This window comes from Podarcis vaucheri (genome assembly GCF_965113315.1).
Source record: "Podarcis vaucheri genome assembly, chromosome: 2".
Taxonomy (NCBI): Eukaryota; Metazoa; Chordata; class Lepidosauria; order Squamata; family Lacertidae; genus Podarcis; species Podarcis vaucheri.
The window spans coordinates 37,456,473-37,474,754 of NC_138760.1; the positions used below are offsets into that span (position 1 = coordinate 37,456,473).

At 46.2% G+C, this 18,282-nt stretch overlaps 1 protein-coding gene across 4 annotated transcripts in view; it reads right to left on the minus strand.

Annotated features, from left to right (window-relative positions):
- Positions 1 to 567: 567 nt before the first annotated feature.
- ACSF2 (acyl-CoA synthetase family member 2) overlaps positions 568 to 18,282 on the minus strand; it is a 61,641-nt gene continuing 43,926 nt past the window's right edge. For all 4 annotated transcript variants that reach the window (XM_082211074.1, XM_082211073.1, XM_082211072.1 and 1 more), the window contains 6 exons: positions 6,347 to 6,454; positions 5,074 to 5,225; positions 3,460 to 3,601; positions 2,473 to 2,583; positions 1,558 to 1,626; positions 568 to 809 (listed from right to left, as the gene is read on the minus strand). In XM_082211074.1, coding sequence (XP_082067200.1) covers positions 759 to 809; positions 1,558 to 1,626; positions 2,473 to 2,583; positions 3,460 to 3,601; positions 5,074 to 5,225; positions 6,347 to 6,454 — 633 coding nt within the window. In that variant the 3' untranslated portion in view covers positions 568 to 758. The remainder of the gene's footprint in view (positions 810 to 1,557; positions 1,627 to 2,472; positions 2,584 to 3,459; positions 3,602 to 5,073; positions 5,226 to 6,346; positions 6,455 to 18,282) is intronic.

An 18,282-nucleotide genomic window follows, 5' to 3' on the forward strand; every position in this document is an offset into this window, starting at 1 on the left:
TTGGTGTGTGTGGATGACCTGACTAATGAGAAGATGAGAGGTTCAATCACCGTAGCCTATTAGTGTTCTGCAGAAAATGAAACAACAGGGCGTCCAAAAGAGAATCACAATGCAAAAGTGCCAAAATTAACAGATTTGCTCCTACAAATCCAATATGAGCATATTTTAGGTGACTATGCTCTTCTTCCCATGTAGCCTTTCCGACTGCTAAAAAGTACTTTCCCCTTCTTTTGGCTTGTAATTTGCAACACGATAGCTCTTAATGTTCCTACATGGGACTTAATTTTCAGCACCCTGGCGTTCTTTTCTATCCCTTTGCATGCACCACTATTCCTCCAAAACTACAATTTCTAATAAAAGAACTGCACAGGATGCAGTAGGGGGAAAGGTAGGACTATGTCTCTTCCATGATGTGCTCTGATCACAAGGAGCAATGGGAATTCCCTTACGGTCCTCCTTACTGGAAGGAAAATCATATTTCTGGATACCATTCCCAGACATACAAACAAGTTTTGTATTTTTAACAAAGTGAGGTGGAATTTCTTAACACAAAGAAGTAATCTCTGCTAAAGAAAAAGATTTTTTATTTATTAGAAAAAACCCCACGTTATTTTAAGTAGGCCTGACTAAAGCATCTTAAGGCAGGCTGGTGATTGCTATGTTAAGGCAGGTTGCCAGCTCTCTTAACGGCTTAGAAAGCTGAAGTATAAAAGTTGGCAGAAGAAATGTTAATTTTGGGTTGCGTTGGGTTGTTGGGTTCAAAGCTGAAGATGCTTCTCCATTCGCTCCCTCAGTTTGTATTTCTGAATCTAAGATTGGAACAGGAAGGAAAGAAGAAAGGGATTGGTTACAGCATTGCAAACATACTGGTTGTCCCTCTGCAAATATTTTGGTCCATGCCTATGGCCATCTCTCATTTAGGCTACCATAAAGTGCTCTCTCTCTCTTTGTTGCCTCACTTTGGACCCCTCACCTCTACCCAGAACTCTGCTGCCAAAGTCATTCACTTGTCTTTCCTTGCTCTGATGATGCAATGCTACTCCTTAAGACCCTACCCTGACTTCCCATCTTCTCCTGGATCCATTCTTGTCCTTTCCTTCAAATCTCTCCAAGTCCTTTCCCCCTTTATCTTACCGTCCTGACATGTCTCCCCTTATGATCTTCACTCCCTGGACTCCACCATTCTCCATCACCGAAAACTCTCAACCTCCCTCAAAAAATCCCACCTTCTATTACCTGCTGCCCTTCATATGCTAGTCACTGCCTCCTAGATGCCACCACTCCTACGTCTTCAAATTCCTCTTCAAAACCCACTTGTGGCCCACCCATCTACTAGTTCCATACCCAGTAGTCTGTAACTAGGCCCAAGCCCATGTAACTCAAGCAACAGCACACACTCCTTCCCTGTTTACACTATGTCCTCTTCCCCTCCCCTGTGATTCCGCTGTAACCGGTTTAGTTTGCAAGTTCCTCGAGGCAGGGATCTTCCTGCACTCCGCAAAGCACCATGCAACCTATTGGGGCTAAGCAAGCAAAAGCCTTTGGACTGTCACTCACCTTGCCTGAGACAGTGAGCGGGAAATCCTTCACAAACACTATGTACCGAGGGATCTTGAAGTGAGCGATCTGCAAAAGAAAAGCCAATGGCTGTGGACTAACTCAATCTTTATACAGCGGGCTTGCTGTTCCCTGCTTGAGCAGGACTCAGAGCAAGTGCCTCTCCAACATGGAATATAAAACTGCATTTTATCTAAAGCCATATCCCCAACTGATATTAAGACAGCGGGAGCTTCCACACTAGGCATTTAGTGTGGAACTGCCATGCTTATTCAGTCACTTTTTATGAGGCATCCACCTGAGGCTGTCGTCCTATCATACAGTCCTTCCGTCTTTCCTCAGACTATAGAAAGCCCAGTTGCTTTTTTCAGAAGAACAGAAGAGCAGCCCAAATGTGACAAGCATACAGTCGTTCCAAAGCATTCAAAAACCAAAGCACGGCTTCTGATTAGCTGCAGGAACCTCCTGCAGCCAATCAGAAGCCGCAGAAGCTCCGTCAGACGTTCAGCTTCCAAAAGAATGTTTGAAAACCAGAACAGTCGCTTCTGGGTTTCAATCGTTCAGGAGTCAAAACATTCGAAAACCAAGGTACGACGGTAGATGCTTTTAGCACCACTTATAGTGGACGTGTGCTGAGGTTCAAATGGCCCTACCCACAGCAGCTGTGCCATGCCCCCATGGATGTATACAGAACATAGTGGAATGCACACCTCGAAAAGCACAATCCTCCTGATAGTGTGGGACATCGATTGCAATTCCACGTATAGCTTACAACGGAAGAGCAATGATTGGGCTGAGCTAGGAACCACCCATCTGGAAGCAGCCCTTGACAGAACCTCACCACTGGAGAGCTCGCTCTTTCTTTTTATTGGGTGGGGGAAAGCAGGACACAGCCACCCATCTCGAAGCTCCTACCTTCCCTTTGCAAAATGCCTTGACTTCTTCTACTGTGCACTCTTCTCCAGCTTTCACTCTGATGCTGGCGCAGATCTCCTCTCCCATTCGCTCGTCTTTCACGCCAACCACCTGAGTGAAAGAGAAGGGGAAAGTTGATCATGGGGCCCACCCAACTTACTGGGGCTCTTGACCCTGCTGGGTCGGGCCAACAACCCATCTAGTTCAGCGTCCTGTTCTCAAACAGTGGCCAACCAGGTTCCTGTGGGAAACCCACAAGCGAACTCATTTCCCTAAATGGCGCTGGAGCCACATGGCATTTGTCGCACATTCAGCCTTAAGTATTCAGCCTGTGATGGCCTGGGACTCGGGCTCGGACTCGGAACCAGAGGAGACTCAGTCTGCACCGGATCCTTTGCCTCAGGCATTATCTAAACCAAGTCTGGGGCCTGATCCTGAAGAGTCCCAGTCTGCACAGGTTCCCCTGCAACAAACAGAGCCGAGTCAGGGGCCTGAGCCTTCCCTGGCTCCAGAGGCGGGGATTACCTCGTTGCCTTCAGCTGAGCCATCACTTACAGCTGCTCCACTACCGGTTTGGTCAGGGGAGGCTGAGGCGGCCCCTGGGTCTAGTAACCCACCAACATCTCCTGAGCTGCAGAGACTAAGGTCTGAGAGAAGGAGAGACCTGAGTACTCGCCTTCAGGCAAAACAGGGAGGTGAGTCGCCGGGGGATCAGGACCGGCTGCTACCCCAACAATGATAAAAGGCTGTCGGGCCCCGCCCCAGGTTACGGGAGCAACTTTGCTGTATGCTAGATCCTGCCCCTGTCCTTGCCTGGTTCCCTGCCTCGTGTCCTGCCTTGGCCCTGTCGGACTGACTCCCAGTGGAACCTTTGGATTCTGGACTGGTCCTGGACCGTGGTTTATGAGTTATCCTTGGGTCCAGCACATAGCCAAACCAGAGGATTGGAGGGCCTGTTCCCATGTCCCACCTCACCATTTTTCTCACCTGCACCTCTTGAATCTTAGGATGGGTATGTAGGAATTGCTCGAGCTCTGCTGGGTATATGTTCTCTCCTCCTCGGATGATCATGTCTTTGCAGCGGCCTACTATCTTGCAGTAGCCGTACTCATCAAGAATAGCCATGTCCCTGGAAGGATATCACAGTCATTCTACCCTGACCTTGCCATGTTGCTAGATGCTCCACTGGAGAACAGAAGAAGAGCCTGCTGCAGCAGGCCAGGGACACACCTAGTCCAACACCAGGCTCTTGTGTCCTATGTAATTTTACACGCTTTAATCATATCTCCTCTTGCTCGCTTTTTCTCTGAACTAAAAGGCCCTAAATGCTCTAACCTTTCCTCATAGGAGAGTTGTTCCATCCCTTTGATCATTTTTTGTTTTGTTTTGATTTCCTCTTCTGAACCTTTTCCAACTCTAAAATATCATTTTCGAGGTGAGGAGACCAGAACTGTACACAACTGTTCCAAAAGCTGTTGTTGCACCATACAGATGATACAGGCATCCCCAAACTCGGCCCTCCAGGTGTTTTGGGACTACAATTCCCATCATCCCTGACCACTGATCCTGTTAGCTAGGGATGATGGGAGTTGTAGTCCCAAAACATCTGAAGGGCCGAGTTTGGGGATGCCTGATATGATAAATGCTTAGGTGCCCAAGACCAGATTCAATTAAACAGCCGGGCAAGCAGGAACCAGCACAAAATCCCACTAGTACAATGGGACTTTCTGCCCATCTCCTCCCCACACAACTCCTCCAAAATGGTTTTGGCAGGTCAGGAGTACCCCCGGAATGGGGTACTGGGAGAAGAGAAGGGAGATTGTTCCGTGTGACAAACACAAATGCTTGTGCTGATGGAACAGTCAGCTTAGAGCAATGTTGAGTTTCAGCCCAAATGTTCCCTTTTCAGCTAGTTTTTTTTTAGCAGCCAGTCCTCTGTACTTGCATAAGCAAGAGATCACAAGCAGGACTCTGTGAATTCTGCATAACCAAATACCAGATTCTGCAATGTGGCAAGACATGACGTAGTGAGATATCATATGCCAGGGAACAAAGGCTCCCTTCATGCACACCCGGAAGTTTGAGGCAGCTCCCTCTCCATGGAGCTGTCTATCCCACTTGGGAGCAGCAGCAGCAGCAGATTAATGGATAATGCAGCTAGGTGTCGTTGATTGCATGGGTTTTTCCCCCAACAGATCACCATCCCACCAATGAGGAGGGTGGTGATCTGGTGGGAAATAGTCACAAGGGGATGGCACCATGAGAGAGTGGCTCCCCCACAACTCCATGCCTATGTATGAAACAAGTTTGCTATTGAGTGAGTGTTGGGTAAGACTTAGGCCTAGGGGTGGGCATGTTGCTTGTCTGCCATTCCCCATCAGGTGACCCCATTATCTCAAGTTCAGCCCTGTACAAATTTTATGCAATAGGTCATTTTTGTCCTCATTTGCCCAGTTAGGGTGACTGACATGACGAGATACTGACTTGCTAAAAGGCAGCTTATGGCCCTGAATGGATTCTCCATCCAGCCTTCCACCTACTAGATCCTATTGGCTTCCCAAGGATTATCCCAATGAACAAATGGCTTCTTCCCCAACGTACCCGGTCTTGTACCATTTCTCATCATCCATCACTTCATTGGTTTTGTTGGGGTCTGCCCAGTACCCTAGCATGACGCAGTAACCTCGGACCTGAAGTTCTCCTGGGCTGTTGAGTGGGATAATTTCCCCTGTCTCGGGATCCTCAATTTTTGCCTGTTAATACAGAGGAAACAGAAACATTAATGGTGGCATGGAGTGGCGTAATAAAAGAGATCAGTTGAACAGAAGCATGTTCAGGTTAGAGACAGTGAGGGTGTGACAACAGAAGATACAGCAAAAGTGTTGTGATTAACAGAGTCTTTCAGCAGAACATCAGAGTCTTCCTTCTTTCCAGTAAAGTGGTACCTCAGGTTAAGTACTTAATTCGTTCCGGAGGTCCATACTCAACCTTAAACTGTTCTTAAGCTGAAGCACCACTTTAGCTAATGGGGCCTCCTTCTGCCACTGCGCCGCTGGAGCACGATTTCTGTTCTCATCCTGAAGCAAAGTTCTTAACCTGAAGCACTATTTCTGGGTTAGCGGAGTCTGTAACCTGAAGCGTATGTAACCCTAGGTACCACTGTAGTCATTCTTTTCCAGAGTTCCCAGTTAAGACAACTCCTTTCCCACTTGGTTCAGCTTAGAGTGCTTGTTGCCTCATGAGACAAGACAAGCATAAACACACTAGCTACATACACTTTAAGAGGTGCTGGTCCATCATGAACTAATCTACCATAATACAGTTCCTCTGGTCTTAGAAGTAAGCCTTGTAAACATACGAATACACAGAGAGATCCACTAGCACTTTACCTTGCTAGATCTTCATGCTATGCTGAACATGTAACCATCAGCTTCTCCACTATAACCTTGCACCGAGGAAAACCTCTTCTCAGTGATTATCTCACACTCCTGCCAATGCTGCTGAATGCAGCCTTGGCTTCGTACTTGTCTCTGCACTTACACACATTCCTTAAAGAAAGGGAGGATGGGTCATGCTCCAGTGGTGTCCAAACTTTTTTCAAAGAGGGCCAGATTTGATGAAGTGAAGGGCCGCGAGGGCTGACCAAAGGGCCGACCAAAGTTGTGAACCTTTTTTTAGGATTGAAGTTGCTGAGCTTTTCTTAGGATTTTACCCCAAAGTTGTTGAGGTTTTTTTTAGGATTTTACCCCAGGAAATAAACAGAATTCTGAACAGAATTCAGGTATGGGGGATGGACTGCTCAAGACACGGGCCAAGCACTTAGTGCAATTTCACCCATTTCCCCCAGTTTACACCAACAAAGGGAATCAGTCACCTCTGTATGTGGGAAAATACATCCCACAGTCTCTGTTTTCTGAGCAATGTTGTCTTGAGGGAACCCCATGAAGGTGACAGGACTATTCTCTGTGGTTCCATATGCAACCTGCAAAACACAAAGGAAACAAAACAGCTGAGAGAGAAACTAAACAATGCAGAATAAGTGCTAAAGTGTTATGGGCAAAAGCTCCCATCTGCAGCAGATAAGACCATATCAGGGAAGTTATGAAGCGACCGTCTTTCAGGGAACTGCATTTTATTTTGCCCCACTATAGTCCACGCTATTTGAGCAAAACAAATCATCAATGTAAGTTTGCATGCGCCAGCTTAATCTGCAAATTTCACCCACCTCTTGGTATATTTGGATCGTTGCAGAATTTGTTTCCCTGCAAGGAGAGGAAAGGAGGTATCTCATGGGAAGGAAGGATCAAGTACAGGGAACTCCCAATTTGCATGGGGGTTGTGTTGTGGGCATTTGTGCACCAGCGGCGCATGCATAAGCCTGCTCTGCCCCATTATGCCTCATTCCACCCTCTTCTGGGTCCAAAACAAACCATCCGTCAGCAGTTGCGCATCAATTGAATGGCGCAAAATGGTTGCCACCTGTAACGTTAAGAGGACTTCTGCCCTCATGTCCTGATTGTGGGTCTCCACATTCATAAAAAACCTACAGCCATAAACTATGGATTAGTAAGGTATCCCAGACTTGTACCTGAGTGTTCCCACTTCATTCCTTCACAGATGGCTGCAACCATGGAGAAGCTGCTGCGTCAGAGTACATACTGAACCAGATGGACGACTGGTCATGTGTCATGCGAGAGCATACAGACACCTGACTAGCCATGATTAAAAAAACAGGACGCTGGACTCGATAGGTCTTTGTTCTCATCCAGATACAGGGAACAGAAGGGCGACTGATAGGAAAATCTGCTAAAAGCGAATGAGACCGAACAACTGCTTGAGGCAATGTCATATAACCTCCCTGCAAGCATATCGGAATGAATGCTGAATAAATGGCCAACATCCTAATACCTCTTGGCTAACTTTGTGAAAACAAATCAGGATGAACGCTCAGTAAACAGGTCACCAAGAAGCAGTATTTCTGGAGAGACATTTTAAGGATGAATTCACAAGTACTCTAAGACTTCCTTTGACCATGCCTGATCTTGCAAAGACCCTATTTCAGATTCACTTGACGTGTTTTTAAAAAGTTGTACAGTCCTGAGCTATAGGTGCAGCATTCTTCTGGTGGCTAAAATTAAGCTAATGTATCATTTGTGCACTAGAGTAACATTTGGAGAAATCCTTGGAACCCCTTTAGTTCAAAAGAGGTCATAGAGAAGATAATCACATAGTTGGCTGAAAATAATTTCAAACCGCAACTATTTGGCAAATGGATCATCTCATTTAGTGGATTTACCAAGAATCATTCTGAATATTGCAGGCATGCAATTTATTTTTGGTGACAAGTGCCTCTTTCTTAGGGAATGCAGAGCCCTGGGCTAAACTGGGAATAAGAAACATATTAGCAGAACTATTTGAATCTAAACACTGCTATAAAACCTCGGCTGCTAATGTTGTTTAAACACTAGCCAGTGTAAGCCAGTCTTCAAAATAGAATGAAATAAACATTTCTGGAGACTCAGAAAGGGGCAATTTGGAGGAAACTTGATTTACTGGGCAGGGCTGTTCATCGGGGTGCCTGGGTTTTATTCTTGGCTCTCTCACTCTGTGTTTGCGCTGTCAGAAAACTCCTCCAGGTATATCTAAGGGGTAATTTACTATTGATGATACTGGAAGTGTAGCCTGTTTTTACACTATCCCCAGTGAAGGGCTATTCTACCAGTCTTCATGTGATAGATGCCTTGAATTCAGAGGAAGCAAAGATACTCCCCAAGCTACTCCTTGGTGCGAGAAGGAGACACATTACTCACAGGCTTGGGATACTGTTGGGCACAGGTAGCGAGCTGCACAGTTACAGTGCGGTCAAGATGTCCTATGAGTTAGCAAGAAGAAGCAAATGGCCAAAGGGTAAAGCAAAGATTAAAATCTGCTTCTGAATTTCAAGTTTGCTGCCAAGTCTACTAATGTCCAGGTTCAGGGAATCCTATCCCTCCCCTGGTGGCATCCAAAGAAGCAGATAAACACAAAGAGTTCTTACCACGTAATTTATTCAGTATTCACAGAGAGAGACAAAGGAAGGCAGTCCTTATTCAAGAATGGCATTGCTCCAAGTAAAGCCCCGCCCCCTCCATCTCTCTTATCCTACGTCATTCCTATGCTGGCTGATCTGGGATTTCTGTCTCTGAGCTTTCTGTACTACTACTCTTAATGCATGCCTAGTCTTGGGAGAGGGGGGCTCAGGAATGCTCTCCAAAGACATTGAGTCTGTCAGCTGTCTCTCCCCCAGTGTTTCTTCTTCCTGCTGTTCCTCTTCCAATACAGCCATACCTTGGGTTACAGCCGCTTCAGGTTGCGTCTTTTCGGGTTGCAGACCGCCGAAACCCGGAAGTACTGGAACGGGTTACTTCCGGGTTTCGGCGGTCACGCATGTGCAGAAGTGCTAAATCGCGCTTTGCACATGCGCAGAAGCGCTGAATCGCAACCTGCACATGCGCAGACACGCAAACGCAGGTTGCGAACGCTGCAGGTTGCGAACGTGCATCCCGCACGGATCACGTTCGCAACACGAGCATCCACTGTATTTCCCAGCTTTTCCCTTATGCGGTCTCTGCAAACCACCGTTCTAAATCTATACTGTTCTCGGGAAGGTTCAGGAGAAGGGGGGAGGGGAGGCCTCCACCATTCCTCCTCAGTCCAGCCCCTGACAGCCAAGCATGAGAAAGAGTGTGCTGTGAAATATCCAAAGACACACACACACACTCTTAAACGTGTTACATGCGGAAGGTATTTCAAGCTAATAGCAAAGAGGACAGGGGTACGGGGAAAGATTTAACTGTGAGCAACTGCAACACATCCACAAATGCGCAGCGGCACTCCTGAGCTGTCACTGCCTCTGGACTTTGATCACTGGAATGGGCAGAGCGCAGGCACCACCTCGCTCTAACAGCAGGCACAAATGTAAAGCAATGGTATTTTTCAGGGGGAACAGGCTGCCAGGTGTGTCTCCCCAACTGTGCCATGTGGGGCTGAGTGCCTCTCTCCTTATAGCACAGCAATGAAAAAGGACCCATCCCTGCTAGCCATTTTTTAGCAGAAGAGGTACTGTGCGGGTGCAAATCAAAATTGGAAAAGTAGTAGCCAGAATGACAACTTCCGTTGCAGAGAAAAGTATCTGGAAGCTTAAAATGCTACAAAAACCCTGTTTGACCGGAGACCTGAGTTGAGCAGAAAGAAGTGAGTGTGTGTGCCCAAAGATGATGACAGTTCTCCATCATGATGGCTCCCTTTGTCACTCAACCAACTATCACAGATAGTACATGAATGTGTTGCCACGATTTCCTAACATTTGTACTGCAAAGTGTTTCCCTCCTTCTGCTGGATGTAGAGGAGATGTCCACCTTTATTACCAGGCTTGCATTATGCCAGCCTGACACAAACAACATTTCTATTAAGAGCCACGTTTCAAGTCCTTTCAAAATACCAGGGCGAAAATAAAGTGGTATTGGCTTAAGAGAAAAGGGTAGACCTGGCTAGGAAACAAGAGTAATTTTTGAACTTCAAAGACAATGTGGCAGACGGGGGAATAAAATAATAAACCAACGGAAGTACTTGGAGAGAAAGAGCCGTCTACCGGTCCTGTCCCCTCTTGCCCTGTGAGATGGATTTAATTATCCCTCTAATAACACTGGGTATTCTGTCTAGACTTGAAATCAACACCAATGTTCTTTCCGGATCCTCCCTTGGCATCTTGCTCCCCGTTTCCCCCAACATTTTTTGTCCTTGTCTACTTGGAAGAAACTGGCACATAGCTCTGTCCTGTTCGGGGTCTGGGTACGTGCAAAGCCCCAGGACAAAGTCCTATATGTCTTCAGTACTATATTTGGAAGGGCTGATTTGGATTGCTGCGGATGATGGTATGCAGACCCTGCAGAGTGAAGGTTGGAAAGGCTCAAACCTACACCGTCTGACCTAGAAGCCTTTCCTCCTAATATCAGAGGGAAAACCATCTGCGCATGCTCACTGGCATTTCCTGTTTATATTGCTCTTTCTTCGTATGTCCTACAGCTGAGCCCAAACAGTGAAAACAGGTTCTGGGACTAAACCTAGTGTGTCATTAAGTCCCAGAAATAAATAATGTCAGTTGTACAGTGGTACCTCGGGTTAAGAACTTAATTCGTTCTGGAGGTCCGTTCTTAACCTGAAACTGTTCTTAACCTGAGGTACCACTTTAGCTAATGGGGCCTCCCGCTGCCGCCGCACGATTTCTGTTCTCATCCTAAAGCAAAGTTCTTAATCCGAGGAACTATTTCTGGGTTAGCGGAGTCTGTAACCTGAAGCGTCTGTAACCTGAAGCATCTGTAACCCGAGGTACCACTGTAATGTAAAGTAGCAACAGGGTTTGCTTACTTTGCATCCTGGCCTATTTCCCTGAATGCACCCAATAAATTTTGTCTATGTTTCCTTTTATGCAGTTGTAAAAACTGCTGGAGGCATGAACGACTGTGCAGTTAAGAACATTCAGTGCAGCCCTGCAGGATGAGACCAAAAGCCCATATTGTCCAGCACTGCATTTCCCACATGAGATGCCACAAGCAGGTCATCAGGACCATAGCTCTGAATCTTGTGTACATCCCCCAGGACCAGGTATCTGGTGGCAGGCCGACTCTGAATCAGGAGGCTCCATGGAAGAGCCTTATCCGTGCTCTCCATCTTTCTTGGGGGGCAAGGCCTACTCTGTGCGCTGGCTCTGGGATGCTCTCACAAGATCTCATGGGGCCATCAAAATTCCCACAAGATCTTTCAGGAGCACCCCTAGGCTCTGAGAGCCGGCACATGGAGTGGGCCTTGTCCCCCAAACAAGCCAGGGAGCTGAAAACTCATTCCACACTAGGTGTGCTTATATTATTCAGCATGAGAAGTGCTTTTAAACACTCCACCTTGCTTGCTGGGCAACACCTGCTCAGTGTGTGGGCTCTAGGGATTTTCTCTCTCTCAATTTCAATTGGGGTTTAGGCTCAGTTTGGCACAGAAACTGCTTTGGTTACCTTGCCTGATGATCTCTGTCGGGAGAGAGACAGGGGGAATGTGTCCTTGTTAATTCTTGACCTCTCAGTGGCTTTTGGTACCATTGACCTTGTTATCCTTCTGGAGTGACTGTCTGATTTAGAGGTCGGTGGCACTGCTTTGCAGTGGTTCTAATCTTATTTGCATGGTTGTTTCCATAGGGTGTTGCTTGGGGAATGTTCTTCAGCCCCGTGGAGCCTTCAATGTAGGATTCCTCATGGTTCACTTTTATCCCCCATGCTGTTTAACTACTACATGAAACTGCTGAGTGGGGTAATCTAGAGTTTTGGAGTACATTGTCAGCAATATGCTGATGACACACAGCTCTACGTCTCATTTACATCTGCATACCTGGGCCGGATTAAGGCCATTAGAGGCCCAAAGCACTTTTGGGGGGGTTTTGTGCCTCCTTATAGATCTAGTTCAAAAGATAAACATCAATAAAGCATAAAACAAAAAGTTGTTTTTTGAAATGAATCAAAACCTACAGTAAGATGGAAAATGTTTGTTTTTGTATACTTCCACTTTATTTACATTTGAAAAAATTCTCCTACATTTTCTAATTGCAAAGTCTTTGATTAGAACTAATCTTACATAACACATTTGCTTCTATACTTAGTAGAGATAAGGCCTCGGTCTACCTTGCTGCATTGCTGCTCTGTTGGGGTTTTCAATATACTTCAACTGAGAAAATGGAACACTCAAGCTGAGCAATATTTGACTATTAATGTTGAAAATCCAGCAATGGGAAATTTCTTTGGTGCTCCCCTTCCCTTGATGCCCTAAGCACATGCTTATTTTGCTTCATGGCTAATCCAGCCCTGCTACATACAGAGTTTTGCCTGAAAAGAACCTGCATCATCAGAAGGGTTTCTTTTTTCAGCAAATGGCCCTGTCTTCAGACACATCATGTGAAAGATATCAACCCACTGGACCTGGCCAGACCACTGAAGATCTCAGGCTGTTTTTCTACCATGCTGAAAACCAACCTCCTGTTATTCTTCTGTATTGGTGGCTTGGAGCTAAATCTACTTTCCAGAATGATTAGCATTCTTGTGGTTCATAAGTATTTCTCCAGCTCCTACGTGAGCTTCAGAAGTGCCGCTTGGCAGCCGTTGCAGAAAAGTATGTGACATTAACTTGCTGTTTTATCCATGCCTTCATAGATGCCCTCGCTAAGTAACTAATCCATTTGTCTGAGACTGGGAGGATTATCCCAGCATTCAGAAAACAGTAAGGGCAAGTGCACGGAAAGGACAGGTAGACCAGTTCTCTCTCTCCTCGCCCGCTTTTTCTATGGCACTCATTTATCCTGGCAGCAGGCATTTGTCTTGAAATCATTTCTTCTGTTATCCTCATTAGAACTTATGGGTGAAACAATGTGTTGTGGGAAGAGGAATTATTAGTTTGCTTTTGTTTTTATTTTTATTACGTAGGACTTGCCGATCGGAAGGTCGGCGGTTCAAATCCCTGCAATGGGGTGAGCTCCTGTTGCTCGGTCCCTGCTCCTGCCAACCCAGCAGTTCGAAAGCACCTCAAAGTGCAAGTAGATAAATAGGTACTACTCCGGCGGGAAGGTAAACGGCGTTTCTGTGCACTGCTCTGGTTCGCCAGAAGCGGCTTAGTAATGCTGGCCATATGACCCAGAAGCTGTACACCGGCTCCCTTGGCCAATAAAGTGAGATGAGCGCCGCAACCCCAGAGTTGGCCACGACTGGACCTAATGGTCAGGGGTCCCTTTACCTTTATTTTGTGTTTCTTATGGTGCCATTTTGTGTTGCAAACTGCCCTGAGGTCTATGGATGAAGGGCGATATGCAGATTTAATAAATAATTACCTAGTGACTTTGCTCACTGGAAGGACAGATCCTGAAGCTGAGGCTCCAATACTTTGGCCACCTCATGAGAAGAGAAGACTCCCTGGAAAAGACCCTGATGTTGGGAAAGATGGGGGGGCACAAGGAGAAGGGGAGACAGAGGACGAGATGGTTGGACAGTGTTCTCAAAGCTACTAACATGAGTTTGACCAAACTGCGGGAGGCAGTGGAAGACAGGAGTGCCTGGCGTGCTCTGGTCCATGGGGTCACGAAGAGTTGGACACGACTAAATGACTAAACAACAACAACAACCTACTGACTTCAGTCATGAATTTTTATTTGCCCCATGTGGTGAATTCAGACTTTTGCTATTTGCAAACCATGTTGCAATGTATCACAGGGGGCAGGGGGTGCCACACAGACGGTACATGTGTTAATTTTAATGAAACGTAAGGGTGTGCTTTAAAAAAAAGGGAGGGGGAAAGTGGACTATCTACATAAAAAACTAGGAGGACCAAAACAACCCTGAGCTATGATGCCACTGAAATCTATATTTATGCTGATTTGAAAATGGTGCATTTATTTGCTTACCCCACAAGAGCCTCTGCGGAGAGGCAGCGAGGAGTCTGACCTTCGTAAATTATTGGCCACTTGATTCACGCACTTCTATGGCAGGGAATGTTTGCAGAACTGTTAATCAATTAAGAAGGAGGGGATTGCGGGATAATCCTGCCTCTTCTGAGACCATCCTGCTGGTCCAGGCCCCATGGGAGCCTCCAAGCAAGAGGACTGAATAGAGGTCCAGTGAAAGTGATGTGTTTGTTGCCCTGGTGCAGAAGGAGAATTGACACAGGAGCCATTGTCACTTCCTGACCGCATGCCACCCAGGAGACACTGGCATGAACTAGGTAAACTGTGAGCCTTGTGAGAAGAATCACTGCCTGCTTTTTGCCCGGCTCTTACTCATCCCTGGTAAAGAACTGTGAAAGTTAGTAGGCAAACACTAAATCCCGCTGGAGCGAGTGCCACCAAGATGTTCAGGCTTCAGACAACAGAGAGTCCAGAGGTGATTCCATTTAAGGCCATCCCATAATGGGCTCTTACTGATGTTCCCCTTACACCAAACCTCCTGCAGAAGCTTACCCACATCAAAGCAGCAGGAGAGCCCAAAAAACTTCCAGGAGAAAATAATTTCCATTTTGCTAAATTTTAAAGTCAGTAGGCTTGCAAGGGGATTGATAAAGCATCTCCTGGTAAATACTGCCATTACAGCCTTTGTGCCTTGCTTGATATGTTCTGAATAGAAAACATGTGGGTCTTGTTTAATCTCTGCAGTGCCACAAGGCGAGCCATGCAGAGCGCAATCATATGCCTATGCTAATAGGGTTGCCATACATCCGGAATTTCTCAGACATATCCGGAATACTGCAGTCGGAAGCAGGGTTTGGGCGCAAATCGCAAAAATGTCCAGGAAAATCTGGGCACATGGCAATCTATGCTGGCAGTGTTGTTTTTGCAGGGGGTGCCTTCCAGAATTTGCTGGCTACAACTGTAGACTAGGCAATATATCATTTAGGGCTGGGTGATATAGCATCTAAAACCAGTTTGAAGTCCATATTGCGATATCGGTTTCATAATTTTTGACCTGGCAATATAGAATCATGGTGTGTCTGTGCGTGTGTGGTAAGCAAAAATCACAATGTGGGAAAACTGTGAAGCCAGACAATGCCCCGACAAAGCTCCATCTTTATTTCAGACATTGTGATATATCAGTATATTCTGATGTCTAGCTGGTGATATATAATGATGTTGTAAACCAGGTATCGCCCAGTCTTACTGTTCACCTCTACATAGTTCCATCCTTATTTTAGACACTGTGATATAGCAACATATTGCGATGTTGAAAACCAAATATCGCCCAGCCCTATGGTAGACTACACTGAAGGGAACAATGGGAGGCCAGAAGCTCACTAGAAAGAGGAATGAAGTTCAGAGCATGTCCAGAATGCAAAGGTAGTGGAAGCAAACAGAGCTGGACATTTGCAGTGGGAGGGGTGGAAGAATAGGACACACCGGGAAGCCAGAGCTCCAGGCAGGTAAAAGAACAAAGCTCAGGTGAGTACTGGGCTATGTATTATGGACAGCACAGGACACTGGGCATCACAGGAGTGAGTTCGCCACCTTCCCAGTTCTTCACTTCTGAGAGAACTTCATGGGAAGTTGTCAAAAAATAATGTTGCACAGTTCATTTGGCAGTAGTAAAAGTTGCCTGGAATTATGACCCAAAATCAACGCACACACCCCAAGGTGCAAAAAAAGCCCTCCAACTTCAGTTAAAAAGTCCCTTTGAAATGTACCTCTGCAAAACAAGAGTGTGCATAACAGCCCTGCGCCGCATGCGCTGCGATACCTCCTTTCAACAATGGAAAAAGCCAGGCATCCTTGTGAATAATCCCTCCTCTGTGTCCTAAACCAGTCCTTGGATTTCCTCCCTTTCTTGAGACTGTCTCGCCTCCGTAAACACCCCAGCCAGCTTGGCTTTTGTAGCCAGCTCCAGCAGTGGAAGCCTCAACAAGCTCACAGTTGTATATGCCCAGGTCTTAGTTGTTTGCTACAGCCAACAGCATCTGGCGAGAAACCAGCTCAAAATGTTCCATTTCCAGCCTCTGCCCTCAACTCCTCTGTAGTCTCTCTCTCCCCCACCCCCCGTCCTGTCCCCACGTGGCAAAGGACCAAGGCCTGGGCTTCTTGGGTACTGCTTCACATCGTGCTGTGTCTCTGTGCTGGCCTTTCAAGTGCACAGATACGATGTGCTCTATTCTCTGCCTCCACTTTTGCTAAAAAATGGAAGGAAGGGAACTCCAAATCTCTCTACTCCCCTCTCACTAGCCTAATGTGCCAGGATCTCTACTGCAGGTGGTTTATGAGTAGACGGGATGGCACTCCCAGGTTTGTAGCTTAGAAGTACTACTGAACCCAACCTTACTCCTAGATGACCAAGCTGTGGCTAGGGGTGCCTTTTACCAGCTCTGTATTAAACACCAGCCACACCTTCTCTTCGGGAAGTCAGACCTAGCCATTATTTATGCCTCAATCAGCTCCAGGTTAGCCTACCATTGTTGTTTAGTCATTTAGTTGTGTCCGACTCTTTGTGACCCCATGGACCAGAGCACGCCAGGCACTCCTGTCTTCCACTGCCTCCCGCAGTTTGGTCAAACTCATGCTGGTAGCTTCGAGAACACTATCCAATCATCTCGTCCTCTGTCGTCCCCTTCTCCTTGTGCCCTCCATCTTTCCCAACATCAGGCTCTTTTCCAGGGAGTCTTCTCTTCTCATGAGGTGGCCAAAGTATTGGAGCCTCAGCTTCACGATCTGTCTTCCAGTGAGCACTCAGGACAGATTTCCTTAAGAATGAAGAGGTTTGATCTTCTTGCAGTCCATGGGAGTCTCAAGAGTTTCCTCCAGCACCATAATTCAAAATCATAAATTCTTCGGCAATCAGCCTTCTTTATGATCCAGCTCTCACTTCCATACATCGCTACTGGGAAAACCATAGCTTTTACTATACAGGCCTTTGTTGGCAAGGTGATACCATAGTATGATCTATATGGTGATGCCTTTGAAGACAGCTTGGAAGCTTCTGCCAGACGAGAATACAGCTGCCAGAACGTGAACTACAAGTGACAGATTGAAGCGTGCAACTGTGATATAATACTATCTAAACTGTTTGTCAGTTTGCTTTTAGGCAAAGTGCTATTTTTGACTTTTAAAGCCAGAAATGATTTGGGATTTGTCTCCAGTGATATGAAGTTGCCCAACCATGCATATCATCCAATGAGACTTTGTTCTGTGTCCCTCCATCATTTGAAGTCTGGAGACTGGACACAAGGAGCAGAGGCTTTCCTGCAGTGGCACCAACACCTTGCTCCAGGGAGGTTGCCTGGCCCAATCTCTGCTCTCTTCCAGAGGGCATTTTAAAGTACGGCCACTTGAACTTAGTTTTACTGATGGTGCTTTTGCTGTTTTTTAAATTGATTTTTTAAAAGTTTTCCAGAGGTTATCAGACTCTAGATCCCATCAACCCTGATCACTGATCATGCTGACTGGGGCTGATGGGAGTTTGAGTCCAACACTATGTGATGATTGATTCTATACACCTGTATTGTATTTAACTGCTTGTTATGAGTCTGAACACTACCTGTGCCTGTGAATACTTTCTTTATCCTGAGCAAACCGTTTTGTATGACTGGGGAAGGTATAGTATGAGACTGATATTTTCTAATTTGTATGGTTCACCACACATTGCAATTGGAGTGCTATTTTGTATCATGCAGCTTTTCAGACTGATGAAGCGTGTAGTGAAACCTGTAATATATCTGGAGAACAGGTCTCCTTTTGCCCACTTGCATTATTCTCACCAGGGTGGTGGCTTTGATTTGCCTTCCCGTGATTGATCCATGCATATGGCTTTGTTTTTCCAACTCAAGACCCATTGAAGAACATCTCATCCAGTTCAATCTTTTAAAAACAGCTTTGAAAAACTTTTTCATATTCTCCAGTGTGCTACCCTTGCCATTGTGGCAGCACGGAGTTGTCGTTCTGTGATTGGACTTGCGCTACTTGTTGAACGGTTCATTTATCCAGTCTGTATAACGTTTACTGCACATGTAACTTGTTAAGATAGGGTTGTACATTTATCCACTCCATGTTTACAGTATCTCCAGGCTTTGTCTTGCACATGGCACCTTAGTATGTTTGTTGTTTGAATGGTTACAAGTCTATCTCTATTCTCTATCTCTAGCCAGTGTGGTGTAGTGGTTAAGAGCGGTAGTCACGTAATCTGGGAAACCGGGTTCTTGTCTCCGCTCCTTCACCTGCAGCTGCTGGGTGACCTTGGGCCAGTCACACTTCTGTGAAGTCTCTCAGCCCCA